Source organism: Thalassophryne amazonica, chromosome 20, assembly GCF_902500255.1.
Source record: "Thalassophryne amazonica chromosome 20, fThaAma1.1, whole genome shotgun sequence".
Taxonomy (NCBI): domain Eukaryota; kingdom Metazoa; phylum Chordata; class Actinopteri; order Batrachoidiformes; family Batrachoididae; genus Thalassophryne; species Thalassophryne amazonica.
The window spans coordinates 56797642-56820164 of record NC_047122.1 but is presented as its reverse complement, the minus strand read 5'-3'; the positions used below and the strand labels follow the sequence as shown (position 1 = coordinate 56820164).

The following is a 22523-nucleotide window of genomic DNA, read 5'->3' as shown; positions in this document are numbered from 1 at the left end:
TTTTGTAACCTGATAACATCTCTGGAGCCATTTACAAGACATTTTGCAGATGTTAGCTTGCATGCTAACTTTCGCTAACTCCCTGTGGAGTGACACAAATGTAACTCCATAGGGAGTTAGCAGACATTAGCTTGCACGCTAACTTTCGCTAACTCCCTATGGCGTTACAATTGTGTCATTAATAACAGCAAATGCACAGAGGGTGCTCTACAACTATTCCTTGATTTGCACAACATGAACAAATGATGATGTGATTTGAACAAGTACAAATTGTACATACGACAATGGGATCTTAATAATGAAACAACTGCAAATGATAAAGAATGCAATGCTCATACAGCCAAGGGTATTTTAGCATTGCGTTATATTTTGAAGTTCTCAAAGTTATTCGCACACTACAATGTGTATATGTGTATTCAAACAATCCATTAACTATTAATTTGCATAGACCAGATACAGTCAGGTACATAACTATTAGGACAGTAGTACTTTTTTTTGTAATTTTGTCTCACTACATCACTGCAATGGATTTGAAATGAATCAAGCAGGTAGCTCAGTGGATAAGCTGCCTTACTGGTCAATACTGTATGCTGGCCTGCGTTTGAATCCCGCTCATGTTACCTGTGTGTGTCTTTGGACAAGACACTTAATCCGCATTGTCTCAGTCCACTCAACTGTAATTGGGTACAAGCCTCAGGTTGAATGGCCTAATTTCAAAGAGCATTGAGCATCTGCTAGATGAAAATTCCCTATTGAACTCTAGTCTTTCTTTTCTTCCTCATTAGTGCTTAATGAGTGCAGATGTTTCAGCACAAAAATCTATGGTTGACACAACACATCACATTTCCTTGACACTTAAATTCTACCTTGCTACTGATGTACACCCACGAGAAACAGGATCAGCAGACCTTGATGCACACGTGTGCACAGAGCGAAGCAGAACAACAACAACAAAAAGGAGGTTATTCTTTGTCTTTCACATGTTAAAGGCTGTAAAATCCATTTTAGAAGTGTCTGTATTTTAATGGTGGGGTGCACACAGACTCCAGAACGGCACACGGTATAGTTGCACAGGCTGACATCATGATCTTAATGCGATTAATTGGGCAACCCAGTTTGAAATGATGCATACCTGTTTTGATCACTGAGACGTGAGATCTCCTGAGTCTGCAGGAGAATATGTTTCTCCAGACGGTTAGTGAAGAGAGAATATTCAAGCAGCTGGATCTCGAGGCGACTCGTCTGGTTCAACACCTGTTGATTGGTAAGAACACAAATCATTAAAGATTTGCACTACAGCACCTTTATTTGTTACACTCAGGCTGTGTGACTTCATATTAGAATCATTTATAGTGATCAATCAAAAACTTTTTTGCAATTAATATATGCTTTAGATCATCCATCTAGGCTTCTTGGTTGTTGAGATATTTTGGACCTTGACCGTTGATCAACTTAGCCCAAACTCTAATCACCTCTAGCCATCTATCCAAGCAATGATCTCATCACGTGTGAAGGAAATCTGCCCAGCTATATTTGAGTTATCTTGTGCACAGTCTCTATCTCTCTCTCTCTCTCACACACACACACACACACATACACAAACACACACACACACACACACACACATACCCTGCTATTGGGGAAATTTGAACATTCACGCAGCCTTTGGAGCCTACGAGAAATACTTTTTCTCATTGCACTGCAATTAATACAAGTTTCCATTAAGTTTCGATTTTTATGCACCGCGAGGCAGGGCATATAGCATCCGGCTTGTCCGTCCCTCCATCCTTCCATCAGTTTGTCCCTCTGTCCGGCCAGTCAGCCGGACGGCTGCAATTTATTCACTGCAACGTAACTCGGCACCTATTACTCACAGAAACTTCATATTTTGTGGGTACATGCCTTGGAGGAGTACTTTGCATGGGTTCGAGGGTCAGTGACCTTGACTTACTTTTGAAGGTCACCAGTGGTCACAACTGTCAAATCCTTCGCCCCAACGTAGCTTGGCACCTATTGGTCGCAGAAACTTAATATTTGGTAGGTACATGCCTTGAAGGAGTACTTCTCATGGGTTCGAAGGCCAGTGACCTTGACCTGCTTTTCAAGGTCACCAATGGTCAACTGTCAAATCCTTCCCCGCAACGTAGCTCGGCACCTATTGCTCATCGAAACTTCATACTTGGTGGGTACATGCTTTGGAGGAGTACTTCGCATGGGTTTGAAGGCTAGTGACCTTGACCTACTTTTCAAGGTCACCAATGGTCACAACTGTCAAATCCTTTGCCACAACGTAGCTCGGCACCTTTTGCTCATCGAAACTTCATACTTGGTGGGTACATGCCTTGGAGGAGTACTTCGCATGGGTTTGAAGGCCTTGACCTTGACCTCCGTTTCAAGGTCACCAGTGGTTGCATTTGTTTTGGAGGCTGGCGACCGTGACCGACTTTTTATGGTCACTGTCACATCCTCTAAATAAATATTATGCCAATCTCCAATTTTTTCATTGTATATCCCAGTTTACATCAAACACATAAGGCTTCAACCAAATACCCACCCCATACAAGTACATATTACTGCACTTTGCATGGAAAATAATACTGCGCACAAACCCTATTTTGGTGGCCATCTTGGATAACTGGCTTGAGGCCAGCTTTTGTTTTTGAGAACATCCTTATTGTGTTTTGGGGTCATCTAAGGAACCTAAAAAAGTTGGTTTGGTTTAGTCCTGGGGGGGGTGCAAAGGTAGTGGTCGTAGCTCCCCTAGTATTTCAGAAATACCATGAATTACAAAAATATATTATAAACTGCAGTGTAAACTATGATCAGGGATTGAAAAAAAAATAAAAGCAGGAAAAAAGCATCTGGACCAAAACAGTCCAATCTGTAAAAGCAGCTCTGTGGCACATTTGAAGACACATATGCTTTATGTTTTAATTTAAATTTTAATTGGCTTGCTGACAGGCACCTTGCACAACTCAGTGTGTCAATCAGAGCTTGTAGAACTAAATGCCAGCTGGTAAAAACAGTTGTGTCCACCTTTGGGCATGGCTCCTCAGCGAGTTTTGTTTGATTTGCAGATAATTACCTCATTATCAAGTGTCCACATGTAGCATCAGATGCTTCAAGCCATGGGTGTGATTGGAGGGTTGTCGATTTGGATTGGCTATAAATGCCTTTACTTGTGTTCAGTCGGATCCTTTCTGTTGGACTCACCTGTGTCTCGACGTCTGTCAGTTTGCGCGTCTGCTCTGCTGATTGACTCAGGAGGTTGGTTCCCATCTCCAACATGGCAGCCGTCTGGGTGTGTACAGCAGTCCTCTTTATTTCTTCCATCCCAGAACGCACATTTTCTTGGATAAAGTTCTCCAGCTGTAAAGAAGACAACACAATGCAGATGATATTGTCCAGAATATGAGATGTGTTCACTGGGCGGTTAACTGCATCGAGAATGAAAGGCATCAGAAGTTCTGATGCATACCCTGTGTGATCACAAGCCACAATATAAATATATAAGTAAATATACACTCACCAGTCACTTTATTAGGTACACCTGTTCAATTGCATGTTAACACAAATAGCTAATCAGCCAATCACATGGCAGTAACTTAACCCATTTAGGCGTCTAGACGTGGTGAAGACAAGTTACTGAAGTTCAAACCAAGCATCATAAATGTGGAAGGAAGGAGATTTAAGGGACTTTCAACTTGGCATCTATGTTGGTGCTAGATGGACTGGTCTTTCAGATGTTCAGCTGCTAATCTATAGGGATTGTTATGCACAACCATTTCTAAACTTTACAGAGAATGGTCCAAAAAAGATAAGATATCCCATGAGCAGCACTTGTCTGGACAAAAATGCCTGGTTGATGTCAGAGGAGAATGGGCAGACTGGTTGAATGGAAAACTGTGTGATGCTATCATGTCAATATGGACCAATATCTCTGAAGAATATTTCAAACACCTTGTTGAATGTTTGCCATGAAGAAACAAGGAAGTTCTGAAGTCTAATCTGGTACTCCAGATACAGATAAACTGCACCCCACATTTCTTGCTCCCATCACAAAATGAATTTATGCTCCTGTCACAAAAATGTGGCACTTTTCATGACGGTTTCATGATCCAGTAGATTCATTTACTTTTCGTGATGCTGTCATGAAATGGCGTGAGATTGGGTTATTAGGTCATCCATCTAGGTTTCTTGGTTGTTGAGATATAAAAGTTTTTAAGACTGTTTCTCTTGACTTTTGACCAAACATCTCCAAAAGCTAATTACCTCTATATATATATTGAAGTAATTTTGGTGCCATGTTTGAAGGAGATCTTATCAGCCATTTTTGAGTTAAACACACACACACACACAGTGAAAACAATATCCTATTGTCACCACTTTGCCATCACACAGGGTAATGAGCCTGCACCACCCATGAAGAGCACGAATGTCCACCCTCTGCCAGTTGATAGATGTCTCCTTAGATGAATATATTCAGCCATCTAAGCTGGATCTATTTGTGAAGCATCTATACATTTTTATGACGTCATCAAGCCAGTTCTTGAGATGCATGGGAAGTGATTGAAAGAAAAGAAACTGATAAATGAAAATAATTTGAACTAATGTCAGCTCCAACTCAAGATTATATTAATTCTTCCCTGACCCAAGGCCTATCCATCTGTATAGTTATTTTTGGCATCTGACCTCCAGACTGTGAGTGCGTAAAATGTTGGTTCATCTTTTAAAGAAGCCAACAAACTATGTTCATTGACAGCATAGTGGCTCAGCCAAGGTAACTACACCATAGTATTCTCACGTTAGGATACATGCAATGTCTCCATATCATCTATCCAGCCATTCAGCCAGCCATCAGAAATGAATGTTTAATTTTATTTAACCTTTATTTAACCAGGTTAGTCCCATTGAGATCGAGACCGCTTTTGCAAGGGAGACCTGGACAATTATAAAGTTTCCAATCCAACTAACCTGCATGTCTTTAAATTGTGGGAGGAAACCCAAGCAAATCCACATAAACATGCAGAGAGAACATATGCAAACTCCACACAGAAAGGCCACAATTGGGAATCAAACTCATGACCTTCTTGCTGTGAAGAAACAGTGCTAACCACTAATCCACTGTGCTTCCCATAATGTTTTACGAAAATGACTGGATTTCCAGTTGGGAATCCAACCCATGACCTTCTTGCTGTGAGGCAACAGTGCTAACCACAAAGCCACTGTGCTGCCTGTAATGTTTTGGAGTTCCAGTTTTGGAGTATTTGCACTGGACACTGCTACACTGTAGCATATTTTACAGTTAAACAGTTACCATAACCAAGCAGTTTAAGTTATGCTCATCAGTTTGGTTAACCATTTCTACCATCCAAAATTTGCACCACCCCTGGTCCAGCCATGCATCCACCTATCCTAAGTTCCACAAAATGTTGCATTGTGGTCATATTTCTGTGGAATTTGATATGGTTTGATCAACAATAGAGCAAAATGATAGCCATACTTTGGAGAAAGTCAGCTAGACGCTGTAATCACTCACAATCCCGGAGTAAGATGGTCTGGCAAAAACCCATCATGCGGTATTATAGCAGGAGTAAAAATAGGACAGCATCAATCTTATTTCAGCAGACAGATTTTCTTATTAATGTGGTGTATTTGAGCAAACATCTCAAAGATGAATTCCGCTCTTCCTACCATGAGCTATGAAACTGTGTGTCATAGGCAATAGCCTGTGCTTGCAAAAACCTAAACAAGGAGACTATTTTGAACTAAACAACTTGAATATTGGAAGAATTTCTGTGGAAAAAGGATCAGAGATTACTCATCAAACCACATGACAGGAAAATCGACTTTGCATTGAAAAGTACTGGGTTTATTAGTGCCGATTTGCAAAATCAAATCATTTTCGAATGAGGCAACAGTTATTATTGTCATTGCAAATGGCTATTTTGTAGTAGGATGGAATTATGACAATATATGGTGACAACAAAAAAGCTTTTTGTGTTGCTTTTAGAGGATAAAAATACTTATTCCAGTTGGAAAATAGACATGACATGGTTCTGTTTCTCCCTCTTGATCACCTACACCATTCCAGATGACTTTTACATTCCAACTGTCCCTCTTTGTCTCACTCTGTGAGACCATCATGATTTTTTTTTTTTTTTTTACTTTATGATAGCTAAGACAGGAAACAAAATTCCCCCAATAATGAAGATTATGAAGGGATTATCAAAAGGAATGAAGCCAATAAGATCCATGCAATGTAAATCAGCCTTATGTAGCCACTACCAGCTTCCTGTCCACAGCATTTTTGTTCTACACTTAAGCAGCACAGCTCAATCCATGGGGCTTGAGTCTTTCTGACATTTATATTAACTGCAACTGTGTCCTATGTTGCACAATGCAGCAAGATGAATCACATTTGGGATGGTGCACAGTTTTCTCTTTCTATATGTAGGAGGGCCAAGTAGAATCAGTTCTGTGCAAATTATGGGAGCTCTATCATTTGATATGTTGGTCAAATAATTTATTATCCATCACCGGCCACAAAGCCAGAAGGAGGAAATATATGTGCACTTGTCTGTGCGTTGTTAAAGCAAGAAAAATAAGTATTGAACATGTCACCATTTTCCTCAGTAAATATATTTCTAAAGGTGCTATTGACGTGAAATTTTCACCAGATGTGGGTAACAACCCAAGTTATCCACACATACAAAGAAATCAAACCATCATTGTTCATAAATTGTGTTAAAATGTGACACAGGAAATGACAGGAAAAAGAAGTGAACACCTGAAGAATGGGAGGTGCAAAAAGACATAGAAAGCCAAGACACCAGCTGAAATCTATTAGAAATTAGAAAGCAATCCTGTCCCTTGTCAGTGCAAATTAATATCAGATGTTTGAATCCCAACTGATGGTCTATAAAAAGTTCTGTCATTGCCAAGGTGTCACACAACAACAGCTCATGATGGGTAAAAGCAAAGAGCTCTCTCAAGATCTTCACAACCTTACTGCTGCAAACAAACTGATGCCATTGGTTACAGAAGGATTTCTCAACTTCTGAATGATCCAGTGATCACTGTTGGGGTCATAATCTGAAAGTGGAAATCATTTCACCATAAACTGGCCATGGCCAAGTACTCCTCACAAGATTTCTGGCAGATGAGTAATTAGAATTATCAGAAGAGTTGCCCAAGAGCCAAGGACCATTTGTGGAGAGGTTCAGAAAGGAATAGAATTAGCAGGTATAACTGTTTCAAAGAAAACAATGCACTCAACCTCCATGACCTGTATGCATGCTCACCACATCAGATTCCATTGTTGAAGAAAAAGCATGTTGAAGCTTGGTTAAAGTTTACTGCTGAACATTTAGACAAGCCTGTGAAATACTGGGAGAATATAAGTAAGTAATAAGTAAGTAAGTAAGTAAAAGAATATAGTCTTGTCAAATTAGACCAAAATGTAACTCTTTGGATACCATAATACACACCATAAATTGCACTGTACACCACCCCCAAAACACATAGTACCAACAATGAAGTTTGGAGGTAGGAATATCAGTGTGGGGCTGTTTGTCAGCATCTGGCACTGGCAAATGTCGTATAATTTAAGGAAGGATGAATGGGAAATGTACTGAGACTTTCTTGATGAAATTCTGTTGCCATCTACCAGTATGATGAAGATGAAATGAGGGTGGACATTTCAGCAAAACAATGATCCCAAACACACAGCCAAGGAAACTCTCAAGTGGTTTCAGAGAATGAAAATAAAGGTGCTAGAATGGCCCATCCAATCACTTGATGTCGAAACAATAGAAAAATCTATGGAAAGAACTAAACATCAGAGTTCATAGAAGAGGTCTACGGAACCTTAAAGATTTGAATACTGTTTGTGTGGAAAAAATTAGCCAAAAATCACACCTCAGCAATGCATGACACTAGTTTCTCCATGCAGGAGGCATCTTGAAGTATTCAATAAATTTCCAGAAGCATGTTCAATATTTTTCCCTGTGTCATTCCATTTTATTACACATAACTTAATTTCTATACTTATTTGTTTTGGTTTCTTTGTATTTATTGATTATCTTGGTTGTTACCGACAGCTGGTGAAAACTTCATGTCAATAGTACCTTTAGAAATATATTTACTGACAAAAATGGTGACATTTTCAGTACTTATTTTACCTGCTGTAGCTCAGTGCATCAGTCACACTTTGTTTTGCCAATGATAACTTTTATTACATTGATTGGATTTTCACCAAATTTGACTGGGATATTCCAAATGAGTATATCTCAAACAGTTTTTAAACTGTTTGAGATATATCTCAAACTGTTTTAATGTGTTTTACTCTGACATATTTACCTTTACCTTGTTTGTAGTGAAACCTCTTCACCATTATTGTTTCCTTTAATGCTGTTTGTTTGGTAATTGCTCTTTGTGTATTTTCTTTAATTTATTTCCTGTCTGATGTGCACTCAAGATTCTAGTTTCATGTGCACACTCATTTCCTGATAAATTACGTCACACACTATTTAACCATCACAGCCCTTCACTCCAGTGCCAGATTGTCTCGTGCCTATGCTTACTCTCTCTCTCTCTCATGTCATTCCTCTGTGTTTGATTCCAGTTGCTGACCCATACAGCCTTCCTGTGTTTACTGAATGTTTGTCAAGCATTGCCTGCCGACTCTTGGATATGCCAGCTGGTTTGATTGCTAACTGTGCTTTGACTTGATTTCTGACTCCCTCATAGACACTGTTGCTTTTTGGACTGCCTTCATTTTGCTGGAATCGTTGCTTTCTCCCACGGTTAGCCAAGCTCTCTGTTTCCACCCAGATGACTATAGTGAATGGAGTGCTTTTTTTCTGTGTACACAGAACTGCTTCACTGTGCGGGCTGCAAAGAAAAACTGTTTGCCTTTTACATCAAAGTGGTTCTCTGCACAAGGGTCTTTGCCTCCGACTTATGTGTTACAGGTAGCAACACAGGTACTTTTTTTTTTGTTTTGTTTTTTTTTTTTTTTTCCAAATACAGTATAGGAACACAGCCATGCTTTAATGAATATCTACTAATTCATCTACCAAAGTGATTAAGCCAACACTAAACCAATTGATCCAATTAATAATAATAACTTCCAGTGGTGCTGCACGGCTGGCGACCCGGGCTCATGCTGGTTTGGATGCCTTTTTTTATGCCTTTTTAACTTATTTTATGTCTTTTAACATGTTTTTGTTTTATTAGCACGCGAGTGTGCGGGATGTCAGGAACGCTTGAAGAAGCATTATCATGAATTTTGCATACAAACTTTTGTTGTCCGTCGTTTTTTGGCTGGGGCTGGCGGTATGCCAAACAATGCTCCACGGCGAAGTCATGGATCCGTTACCGCTGCGGTATTCCAAAGACGCATTGCTGGCCCTCCGTCGCCGGGAAATAACAGCACCAGCGGATTTCCTTGATGTTGTGAAAGTACAACCGATAACTGGCAGACAGCGAAAGAGAGGCAGACGAGGGGGAATACATCAGCGTCTCCGGCGGAGAGGAACCAGACCTCCATTACCTGGCATATTGTTTGGCAACGTAAGATCATTAAAAAACAAGATCGAGGAGCTCCGTATAGACGCCAAAGTTTGCTGGGAATACCGGGAAGCTGGTATGTTGGTCTTTTCTGAGACCTGGCTTCATCAAGATATTCCTGACTCTCTTGTTGAACTTGAGGGATTCTCTCTTATCCGAGGGGACAGATCCGAGTTGTCAGGAAAGAGCAGAGGGGGCGGGGTTTGCCTGCTTGTGAATGACAGCTGGTGCAGGCACTATACCGTGAGGGAGACTACGTGTACATCGGATGTAGAATTATTGTGTCTGTCACTGAGGCCTTTCTATCTCCCGAGGGAGTTTGGGAATATAATCATTTGTGTTGTTTATGTTCCACCTAGTGGGAATGCAGTAAGAACAGCAAGCCTTATAGCTGAATGCATTCATAAACAGTTGCAACGTACACCGGTGGCCCCAGTGTTTGTCTTGGGTGATTTTAATCACTGTAAATTAGAATTATCTCTTCCTGGTTTTCAACAATATGTAAAATGCGAAACGCGTGGAAACAAAGTGTTGGATAAATGCTATGGCAGTGTGAAAAATGCTTACACTGCCAAATCAAAGCCTCCACTTTCAAATTCGGATCATAATATTGTCCAGTTGATCCCGCTTTATAAGACTGCTCTTAAAAGAAGTAAGCCACAAACAAAGACAGTGATTTTATGGGACAAAGACAATATGGAGATACTTAAAGGATCCTTTCTCTGCACTAATTGGGAAATATTTCATGAAATGGAAATAAATGAAGCCACTGAAGCAATAACAGATTACATTAAATTTTGTGTAGACAGTGTTATGAGTAAGAAAGAAGTTACAGTGTACCCAAATAATAAGCCATATATAACTAAACAGGTGAAAGAGTGTATTAATAGGAAAAAAATAGCATTTAAGAACAAAGATAGAATGAGTGTGAAAGTGGTACAAAGAGAACTTAATACATTGCTGAAAAAGGCCAGGATATTACACAGGGAAACTATTGAGAAGAACTTTAGCGAATCAGACATTAAAAGGCTGTGGGATAACATCAAGATAATGACAAATACGAATCCAGCTAAAAAGACACTTGCAACAAATGATCAAGGAAAATCAAATGAGTTAAATGATTTTTTTCTGAGGTTTGAAACACAAGATTTTTCTGATGATTGTAAGAATATTCTGGAAAATCTTCCTGTTGATCAAAATACTAGGATTGCAATCGACTCATGGAGAGTTTAATCAATCTTTAAGAAGGTGTCTACAAAAAAATCCACCGGCCCAGACGGCATCTCTGCAATGCTTATAAAAGCATGTGCAGAAGAACTGGCCCTTGCTTGGTGTCCTGTCTTCCAGCAGTCCGTAGACCTTCATACTGTACCAACCCTCTGGAAAAGATCCATTATTGTTCCAATTGCCAAAAAATCGTGCTCACTTGGAAATAATGACTATAGGCCAATAGCTTTAACATCTGTTGTAAGCAAGTGCTTTGAAAAGATTATGCTATTTTTCCTTAAGACGGTTGTTAACCCTGTACTTGATCCATTCCAATTTGCTTATAGGCAGAGTAGAGGCACTGACGATGCCATTAACAGCTTAACCCACTTTTCACTTAAGCACTTGGAAGATCCTACTGCTTATGTACGGATTTTATTGGTTGATTTCAGCTCAGCCTTTAATACATTACAGCCATACCTGTTGTTGTCCAAGTTAAAGGAAATGAATGTTAACCCACTTTTAATCAGATGGTATCATTCCTTTTTAACTAATAGATTACAACAAGTTAGAGTTAATCAAGCTCTTTCGGTACTCAAATCATCAAATACAGGTGTATCACAAGGCTGTGTCAGTTCTCCTGTTCTCTTCACTCTTTATACTAATAACTGTACAAATAACTATTGCAATAACTTTGTTTTTAAATTTTCTGATGATACAGCTATTTTGAGCCTACTGCACAAAGACTCAAGTCCAACAAAGTACTTCCCTGAAGTGAAACACTTTGTGCAGTGGTGTGATGACAACCACTTGGTTTTAAATGTCAATAAAACCAAGGAAATGATTCTGGATCCAAGGACTGTTGGGGACCATACTCCTGTGGTCATACATGGTATTCCCATTGACCAGGTCAACTCATACAAGTACTTGGGGCTGCACATAGACAATACCTTCAGCTGGACTGCACATGTGGACAGTTTGTGCTCCCGATTCCATCAAAGACTTTATTTCCTTCGTAGACTTCGTTTGTATGGAGTCAATCAGAAAATTATGTTGTTGTTTTACCAGGCAGTGTTAGAGAGCCTAGTTAGGTATGGCATGACTGCCTGGTACGGCAATCTTTCTGTACAATTTAAAACGAAACTTAACAGAAAAATTGATGATGCAATGAAGATAATCGGAAAGAAACAATATCAGTCCCTCAGTTCACTCTATGAAGAGTCTGTTTTGAAAGCAGCTCAGAGGATACTGATGGATTCAGTTCATGTTCTTCACGCAGAGTACACTCTCCTTCCTTCTGGGAGAAGGTACAGAGTTCCTCGGAGTAGGCTGAATAGATTTAAAAATTCATTCGTCCCCATGTCTATTAAATTGTTAAACAATAATGTTTAAAATTGGAATTATGCAATATTTATGGTGTTTCTCCTGACTCCTGTCATGTTAATTTGTTATGGATGTGGTTGTGTTTTTATCTGTATTGTTTGTTTTCTCTTTTTTTGTAAGGCACCTAGCATGAGTCCAAGACAAATTTCCCTGAGGGGACAATAAAGTGTATCGTATCATATCGTATCGTATTAATGGTAAATGCATTAGCTTTTTGTGCTGTGGTGCTATCTGAATTTCTGTTCATTTGTGGGGGCAGGGAGATTGATTGGATCAAATAAAAAGTTGGATTTCCCTGATTAACATGTGCTCTCCAGCCTCCATGGTTACTGAGATCTAAATACTTCCTAAACATATCATGGAGACACTTTAGCATTGATCATGTTCCATTAGAGTGTATGGAAATTGGTACCTTGGCCAGAACATTAAGACAATACAACCAAAATGTTTCCCAATATCAGATGACTCTAATGGCTGTTGACACTAGTCAACATGGGTGACATCAGCTGTGCTTAGCATTTTCTTTAAGACAGTCATTAGCAAAATGTGTTACATTTAAGGTTGCCACCCATCCCTTAAAATACAGAATTGTCCTTTATTTGACAATTAATTGTTGTGTCCCGTATTGTATCTTGACCTTAGTAATGGAGCTGGATCTCTTGACCTTTCTGTTGCAGCTGAAACTGTTGACTTTGAAATGGAACTGGACGTACTGGCTTTGGTAATGCAGCTGAAAGTCTTCACTTTAGCAATGGAGCTGAAACCCTTGACTTTAGTAATGGAACTGGAACTCCTGACTTTTGTAATGAAGCTGGAACTCCTGACTTTTGTAATGAAGCTGGAATTCTTAACTTTAGTAATAGAGCTAAAACTCTTGACTTTAGTAATGGTACTGGATCTCCTGACTTTAGTAATGAAGCTGGTACTCTTACCTTTATCAATAAAGGATGTAAATTGTTCTGTATTTTCATAAATATCCCACACACTCATTAAAACTGAATAATGAACAAAATGAAACACAGGAAATATTAAGGGCTGTCAGTGTCATCTCTGTACCTCGCATTGGGTTCTTGCTACAGGTACAGCGGATAGACCTCAGACTTTCAAGTCTGCATCTCCATATGCCCACCTTTCTGGTCCTGTCACGGGTTGCCTTGTTGCCTGGTATGTCTATACCTGAAACTCCACCACATCCAAAGAAGCAAAAACATTTGCAAATGTACAGATGTGAGTGGGAAGAGTCGAACCCCTGGCTTGACAGCTTTAGTGGCAATGAGTACAAGGCAAACAAGTATTTTTATTTTTTTATTTCCTCTTAAAGTAAAATGTCCTCACTTTAAAGATTAAAGTGAAAAAAGATTAAAGTGATTAAAGAGATTTTCCTTAATATTTATGTTTATTATTGCACACTTCAGTGACTGCACAGTTTATCATGAACAGCTTAATGTTAATAAAGCAGGTATGACTAAATGCTTTTTTTTCAAAATTAAATATATCACTCCTTGGGTGGTGGTAGTGGCTTTGAGGAGCCGCAGTGAGTGTCCTTTATTTTCATTTCTGAAAGGTGGCAACCCTAGTTATGTTATTGTAACCTTATATGGCCTATGTAAATGCTCCCAAAACCTTCAAAAGTGCCACAACCAACACTTTTTGTACCAGTTTTGGGTTCAGTGTGAGGTTTGTGCATAGAAGAAACAGCTGATGTATGACAGGGGAAATATATCTGCTTACTGTTCAGACAAATGAGCGACTGCGCCACCTAAGGATTGTTAGATAGGGGCAATGTCAATATGTTTCATATCTGATGACGTGATTGATGGGTTGCGGCAGCAGCGCTGGTACAATCCCATTTGGGTTTAAAATGTGAGTAAAACGCGATGGTGAAATCAGAGTGTTCAAGACAGTGAAGTGAACGAAAATAAAAGGCAACTGGATAATGTGAGCATCGTGGGCAATGTGCTGCAACGTTGGCTTAATGAAACATTACTAGGCAAAGGAATTAGGTCACTAAGGGTAGCCTAGCTACCTTGATCTCTATGCAATATTTCAGCATTAGCATAATCCTGTCAGGCTTGTAAAAGCACTTACAAAAACATGCTCACATCCACCGTGCCAACACATCAGGGTAGCAAAATGTGAAAGGGAGTCAACGGGGGTTGCATTAGGGTTCGAGAAAATCAAAACCCAACACTGCTTTCTTCTTCAAAATATGAGAAGGAATCCGAAACATTAATACTGTCCCGTAATGCTCATCCACTTAGAGATTCTTTTGTGAAACTTGCTGAATTAGTTCTTTCATGGGGCTTGTGCAGAAAGCTCACAGTGAGGGTCGGACCATCCCAGTGGAAGCTTCAAATGAAACACTGCAATGTTTCATTGAAATACGTATGTGCACATACACACATGCCCACTCACGCAGGTCTCAAGCTCGTCATCACGAACTGAAGTTCTTCCCTAGTGTATGCAAATCGCTGTAATGAGCTCCACGAGGTGCTGAAAAGGCCTTCCCATTCAGGGTGAAAGGTCAGTATTCCCTCACGTATATTCAGAAGAGGTCCTCTCGGGTCATGCAGTGTTTATGTGGAAACCTCAGCAGCACTGTGATCTTTTATGCATCATGCTTTGTCCGGGCAGGGTGTTGAAAGTTTGAGGCTTGTGTCCACTTCAGATTTTATTTGAAGGATGATTTTGCAGTAGTTTCTTCTTTCTTGCAAATGATTTTGCAAAGTTCCCATTCCAAGAAGTCCACAGAGTAAAGGTGTTCATGTTCTTCCACCACTGAGATAGGATGTGGGACATATACAGCTATGTCAATTTCTCCACTGACATCAACAGAAGTCTGTAACGCCTTCATAGATCCTGCATGTGTCTGGGTTCACCCACTAGTCTTTTTTTTTTATTTCATGGGCAAAAAAGAACATAAATTATTCCAGTCAGATTTAACACAGAGGACCATGGAAATAAAGTCAGTGACTTACCAACACTGAAATAAAACTGGCAATAAGGTGATAATTTGCATAGATAGTTACATTTAGTTTGTCTAAGTACTTGTAGCCTCTGAAACTGAAGTACCTTGTATAAACACAGCAGTAATTCTGAATTGTTAGTGCAACATCATGTTAAACGCCTTGAATTAAAACTGAAAATCGATCCTACAAGCACATTGCGATTGTTTAATTCTATTGTTCTTTGTATGGAGGGAAATTCACAAAGAAAACTATGTACTGCATGTACATAAATGCTGGTAATTTCTTAATGGTTAATGCATTTTTTTTTTTTTTTTAATTAAGACCTTGAAATAAAACAGAAAGTTCACTGTAGAAGGGCTGGCTGACTGTTTCAGCATTTTACTCAACACGAGATGCCTTGATATCATATTGATTTTGTAGTGCCAAGCATTGATTAGCTACTAGCAGAACTGATAACATTAGCTACTTCATCAGTGTATAAATGAATGCAGACACTATTTGGTCCTTAGGTATGTAGACAATGACATTATTTGTAATTTTTTCCTCTGCAGTCCATGCACACTTTTAGATAAAGACATACCTGGGAACAGCTTAGAGACTTATATTCATGAAGTTCTTGTGTAAAGGTGTTTGGTGATGCAAAGACCTTTGCAGGAGCATGAAGGTTGAGGGTCCTGGTGCTTTCTGTCTTACTGTATGAATTAATTAATTTATTTATTTGGCACAAATAATTTATTTATTTGGCACAAACAGGTTCAAAATAGCAAAGAAAACAATTTAACAATGTACCCATGTGCCCGACAGGGTGTAGGCAGAAGCAAAAGCTTATAAATGCCCACCCCTTTACCAAAAAAAATAAAAAAAATATATGCATATGTATAAAAAAGAAAATATGCATATACTGTACCCATGATAGTAAGTAAGACCCTTTGGCTGCTCCCATGTTTGCACCCGGGGTCACCACAGCAGAGTCAAGGTGGATCTGCATGTTGAATTGGAATAAGTTTTCAGTTTTGCCCTTCCTGATGCAACTCCACATTACATGGAGGGAATGTGGCAGGGGTGGGATTTGAAACCAACTGCACAAACCATGTGACCACACCTGCACATATACCCGTTATAACAAAAACAAAATATAAATTAATCATCAAACTAAAATTTCAAAACACAAACAGCAAACAGCAGTGCACCATGCACAAACCCAAAAACGAAACAAAATCGATAAACCTAATTCATAAGCCAATCAAGTTACCAAATGATTTAATGTATCAGAGCAAATATTCCAAATATTAACACCTTTAACAGGAACAGTGACTTTTTACAGTAGTTTGAATCTTTGATTTCTGATGGTGAGACTTGGAAGTTAACCAGTTACATAAGGTGACACCAAATGTATTTTGTACTTATATGTAGATTTGCATGAGTATCACTTGCATTGTCAGAAATGGTCAGGTACGAGTTTTTGTCCGTGTGGTGCCTTTCTCTGGACATGATCCAGCACAAGTGCCTCTGTTTTGATGACCCCAGCAATTATAATAAGGTCAAGGGAGTGCCCCAACTTCACCTGGTTGTAGCAGATAGGTGATTAATTTCAAACCGGGGGATTAACCGGTTAGTAGTTGCCAGCTTCACTGGATGCATGCATGACATATTGTAAACCTCAATGAAAATGTGCACATGTTCTCTCATTTATATTTTATCTGTCTGACGTGCATGTGTAGTGCAGCCTTGTGAGACGCTCCACACCAGGGGTGGCCAATCATGTGCCATAAAGGGCCGAGACACTGCAGGTTTTCCGTGCAACCAGTCACCTCAGCAGGTGATTTCATTAATGATCAGGTGTCTCAGCAGGTGATTTCATTGACAACCAGGTGTTTATGTTCAGAGGAGAAGCTCATCAGCAACCCACCTGCTGAGGTGAATGGTTGCATGGAAAACCTGCAGTGTCCCGGCCCTCGATGCCCACCCCTGCTCCACACGGAACTTGGTCTCCGGTTCACAGACTGAGCATCAGACAGACTTTGCACAGGGGATTTGAGTGTGTGTGTGTGTGTGTGTGTTTTTTTTCCTGTACGTTTCTGAGTGTGTGTCAAGAGAGGGTAAGCTAGATAGACAGATAGTTTGAGATCTGACAGCAGACAAGTCAAGGTGTGGGAAGATACACATACATCATCCCCAAGGAGCAGAGGAGTCTGGATAAAAATGGAGGAGATGGACCGAAACAGAAAGGAGTGAAACCAAGAAAATGTCTCAAGGCACAGACAGGTGGTGGCATAACCAGGAATCAAACCCAGGTCAACAGACTACTCATTCTCCTTATCCCACTGAGGTACCTGCTCTTTGCAATCTTTCAAGTGACCAAAATAATTTCATCTTTTTTATCAAATATGCATTTGCCTTCTGCTACTATGAAACACAAGTTTGTGTAATTAAACACCCTCTGGATCCCATGTTCACTTACTAACATAGTGAATAACGGAGGCTTTTTATGTACAAAGGAAAGAGTGAAAAAAAAATGAACCAAGAGCTCGAACACAAAATTAATGAACTGCTTCTCAGAAGAGGGAATTGCAGTGAACAACTAATTGAATGAATTGGTCAGAGTAGGAAGATGCAAATTCTTTATAATTAATGGAATGAATTGTTCTGAGACATAGTAACTGACAATAAATAGTGACGGGCATAGATTATTTTGAAACATGTCACTGCAATGAATGAATAATGGAATGAACCATTCCGAGAAATAGGAATTTGCAACATATGATGAATGTAAATTCCAAGAAGTAGGAAGTTGCAATATATGATGAATGCAATAAACTGTTCCAAGATGTAGGCAATTTGTGAGGAATGTAATGAATTGTTTTGAGAAGTAGGACATTACAATGCATGGTTAATGGAATTAATGGGTCTGGGCAGCAGGAAGATGCAATGAGCTATGAATGGAATGAACAGTTTTGTAAAAACAGAATGTCACAAAAATTATGAGAACAATAAGACATTGTGGAGAACAAGTAATTGTAATAGTTGAATACCATGATGCAGGTTGTTGCAAGAAATGATTGACAGAATAAACTGATATGAGGCAGAAAGAGGCAATGAATGAATGAAAATTAGTTGCTGGAAGGATCAGTTGTCCAGATGAAAGATAAAAAGACTGATCAGAGCTCCTCAGAGGACCAGGAAGTGGCAATGAAAGAAGACCAGATTTTACAACTATGAGAAGTAGGAAGTCACAATTTAGGATGGTCCAAATAAATTGTTCTTCTGAAGAAGAAATCTCAACGAAGGGCATATATATATATATATATATATATATATATATATATATATATATATATATATATATATATATATATATATATATATATATATATATATATATTGAGCAGGTAATCCCAATTAATGAGAAATGGAATAAACTGTTGAGGGAAGCTTGAAGACACAATAAACAATAGAATAAATTCCCAAGTAACAAAAATCACAGTTATTTATAGAGACAATTAATTATTCTGATTAACGATGGATGGAATGGAGTCATCCAAGGAGCAGACAGAGTGAATTGTCTGAGTTGCAAGTAGTCCTGTTGAACAGAGCAAGTGGCTCAGGGGAACAGGAATTTGCAACGAGCGACAAACAGAATAGAGTTCTTCAAGGAGCAGTAAGCAAAGAATGATGGAACTGAAGATACAGTTCAGAGTTTTGGTGGGTTGTGTAAAAAAAAATAGGAAGAACAAGTGATGGAATCTTTAAAAAAATGTGCGATAAAATAAAGTTCCCTTTTTCACTATTTTGTACTCTGATGGCCTTTGCAATGAAAACATTATTGAAAATGCTTGGAATCACTTTATTTCATTTAATCCCATCAGACCATCATAATCCAGGATCGAACTGCAAACACCAAAAGCCCTGATGTTCAAAAATATGTTGTCCACAGATAATTATTTCTCAGTCCCACTGAGGAAATGTGCAGTGTTCATATTTCAGACTGAGGCTTATATGTGGATTATGAAAAGTGAAGTTTGTGTTTTTCACCAGTGGGGGGTGGGGATACTCAGTTTGGAAGGCTTAGCTGTGTGAGACATATTTGGCACTGTGTGACATTAGCAGACTTGTTTCATCGTGTCTTTCACCTCTCTCATGCAACGGGGAGTTTGTGTGATCCCGCTGGCCTTAAATACAGGAAAACACATACACCACATATGGTCACCGAGCCAAGATATGTATCCAGCCATCATCCAGGAAATCCCACCTCAGAAATTAGATATCAATAATGAAGGCAGGGTGATAGTAGTGTGGATGTGATCAAGTGATGAGTTGCACGAGTTTATTATGTCTGATGTATGAAAAGCTGAGGTACACAAAGTGAGGCTCTCAGTTTACCAGTTGATTTCAGCTCCTATCCTAAATGGTAAATGAACTGCATTTATATAGCACTTTTCCATCTGCATCAGACTCTCAAAGCGCTTTACAATAATGCCTCACATTCACCCCAATGTCAGGGTGCTGCTACACAAGGCGCTCACTACACACTGGGAGAAACTAGGGGATTAAGGACATTGCCCAAGGGCCCTTTGTAATTTTCCGGTCAGGCTGGGATTTGAACCAAGGATCTTCTCGTCTCAAGCCCAACAGCTTAACCACTAGACCATCACCTGGTTGTCTCCCTGAGAGGTCTTCCAGGTCTTCCAAAAGAGAGGAGGCCCTGGGGAAGACCTAGGACATGCTGGAGAGATTATATTTCCCAGTTGTCTTAGCTATGCCTTGGGATACCTCGGGAAGAGTTACGGGACTTGGCCAAGGGTAGGAAAGTGTGGAATGAGTTGCTTCTTCTTCTGCCGCCATGAATTGGACCCAGATAACTAGTTGAAAATGAATGAATGAATGAATGAAAAGCAGAGGTGGGTAAAAAAAAAAAAAAAAACTGAACCTCAGAAACGGAGGATGGCAAGCCAACAAAAAAAAGGATTTGTCATCTAGCTCATAAAATGATTGCCACCCACTCCACACTCACCCACCAAACCATTTGATTGCATCATACTATATATCAAAGGTAGTAAATCCTTTGAGAGTACACAGCTGAATTAATAAACAGGCCAATCTCTGTACATGTATTTGACAAATATGTCTTTAAAAACATACACAAGTCTAAGGGACTCACAGAAACTATACCTCCACTGAGAGAACGTATTGCTAAAGACATCTTCTTGAACCTGGAAGCAAAATATAAATGCAGTAGCATGTTGGCAGTTCTGCTTTCAAAATTTAAAGCTGGAAGGAAGTAAACTGTTTCCAGTCCAACAGGGCCGACATATAATTCCGGATTGGGTTATATGATGTGTCCCCTTGGAGGGGAGGCTAGTCCATTGCAGGTTACTCACTACCTGAGGTCAATAACTACTTGGAGCTTGGTAGACTGGGAAAATGTAGGTGAAATGTCTTGTCGAAAGACAGACAGCCTGAAGTGGACACACCTTGAATGCCTTTAAGTTGGTAACTCAACTCCTATTCCATTTGCTCTATCATAAATCCCTTCAGCTTCTCCCTTTTTTCAATCAGGGTCACCAGAGCAGATCTGAGGTGGATCTGAATGTTGATTTGGCTCCAATCTTATGCCCGTTTATCCACATTACTTTGAGAATGGGCAGGAGTGGCCTGGAAGCAGGAACCTTCCACAATGGAAACAAGGCTTGACTGCCTTGCCACTATCCCTGACCATGGCATCTGCAATATATGTCAGTTTTAATTTTGTTATGTTTTTGTTTTGTTATATATCAAGTCTGAATGTTTCAGTTGTTACCATTTTGACTGTTTCTGTGTTTATGTGCAGCAATGCCTATCTAGTTGTAGCAAAGAAAATGTAAAGATTTTTTTTTTTCTGAATTTTGATTTTCTCTGGAATAAAATGTTAAGTAGCTTTCATTCCACATTATTCTTAATCCCAGACAGAACACTTTTTGGACTCATTTTATGTCAAATAAGTAGTACGTCCTATATAGGCCCGGAAGTCCATTGGTCCAAGTGCTAATTCAAGGCTGGTACCCATTTATCACAGGGTGGACTACCAGGACAATGCAAATTAAGTGTCTAGTCAAATGACACATTAAGGTGGTGCAACGATCAATTGAACCCAGGTCTAACTATTAGCCCAATATGTTAAATTTTCTGCACAATCAATGCCAATTTTGGTGCACAATTTGCTTAAAAAGAGGTTTACTCATTGTTGACACATTTTAATATTTGCACATCAAAACAGGCAAACAGTGATAATTAGCAAAAGAATGCAACCATGAGATGAAGACATACAAAAAGCCATCACTCAGCCATTTCAAACACCAGACTGTACCTTCTGCAACCACAGGGTGTTATTCTCCATGGCACTCTCTAGGCTCTCCAGTTTCTTTTCCTGCCAGGAAGGCCTCTCATTTTGGGCCTTACCCTGCTTAGGTTGGCTCACATCAATTTCATCCTGGAGCGGAGAGTCCCTCTGGAGGGTGTTGGTGACCTGGAAGTCCTTCAGGGACCGGCAGTGTTCGACCTCAGGGAGGATAAAGGTGTAGCTACAGGGACCGTGCTGAACGTGGTGCTGGCGACGCTCTAAGCTGATCGCAGTGGCCAGCAGGTAGGCCAGGTAAGGGAGAGTCAGGGTCAGAAGGTGGCCCATGACAGGGGCAAAATCCTCAAATGAGGCAGTGGAGTTCTTCTTTCTTTTGCCGTCTGTTGGTAAAATCTTCAACACGCTGATTCCAGCCTTTGCAGTCCAACCCCTGCTGGTTCTGCCTCTAATTTCTCCTTTGACCCGGGTTTGTCATTGCTGCAACTCTGTTGCAATATGTGCATCCAGAAGCATACACACAGGAAAAAAAGGGTTGCCTTCTATTGTCGCGCCACTATTCCCCTAGACCAGCGTAGTCCAGGAAACCAACCGTGGGCTTGTTTCCCAGGAGGTACCTCACTTGTGCAAAGTTCCTCTCTGCCTTCTCTTTAAGCTTCTAGAGTCCGTGCGCCGGTCAGGAGGAGACAAGAGGAGGGGTGAGGTGGAGAGCAGCCCGCTTCAGGATGTTGGCTGAAGTGCCAAAGCTCTTAAAGTGGAGTGGCGCGCCTAATTTACAAATTCACACACACACAGCCAGACTCACTCTCTGACTTTCTCCCTTCCTCTGACTCCTGTTTTGTAGCGGAAGCTACAAAAATATACTCTGCCCACCACAGAGAGTGGGAACTGGAAACTTTCCTCTATCAATTTTCTTTGTCTTTTTTTTTTTTTTTTTTGGCACAGTCCCGTCCTCTGTGTTGCCTCTACAACACTTTCCCTTTCTCCCATCTTTGACACCACTGTTCTTTTCCAATGCATCATAAATGCCATATCTCACACTGCACAATAAAAGCTTCAAT

General features: G+C 39.8%; 1 protein-coding gene across 1 annotated transcript in view; it reads right to left on the bottom strand.

The window, feature by feature from the left end:
• Positions 1–21953, bottom strand: part of angpt2b (angiopoietin 2b) — a 94170-nt gene extending 72217 nt beyond the window's left edge. The window contains 3 exon segments of the mRNA XM_034160413.1: positions 1133–1254; positions 3214–3369; positions 21475–21953. Coding sequence (XP_034016304.1) covers positions 1133–1254; positions 3214–3369; positions 21475–21792 — 596 coding nt within the window. The 5' untranslated portion in view covers positions 21793–21953.
• Positions 21954–22523: the final 570 nt, after the last annotated feature.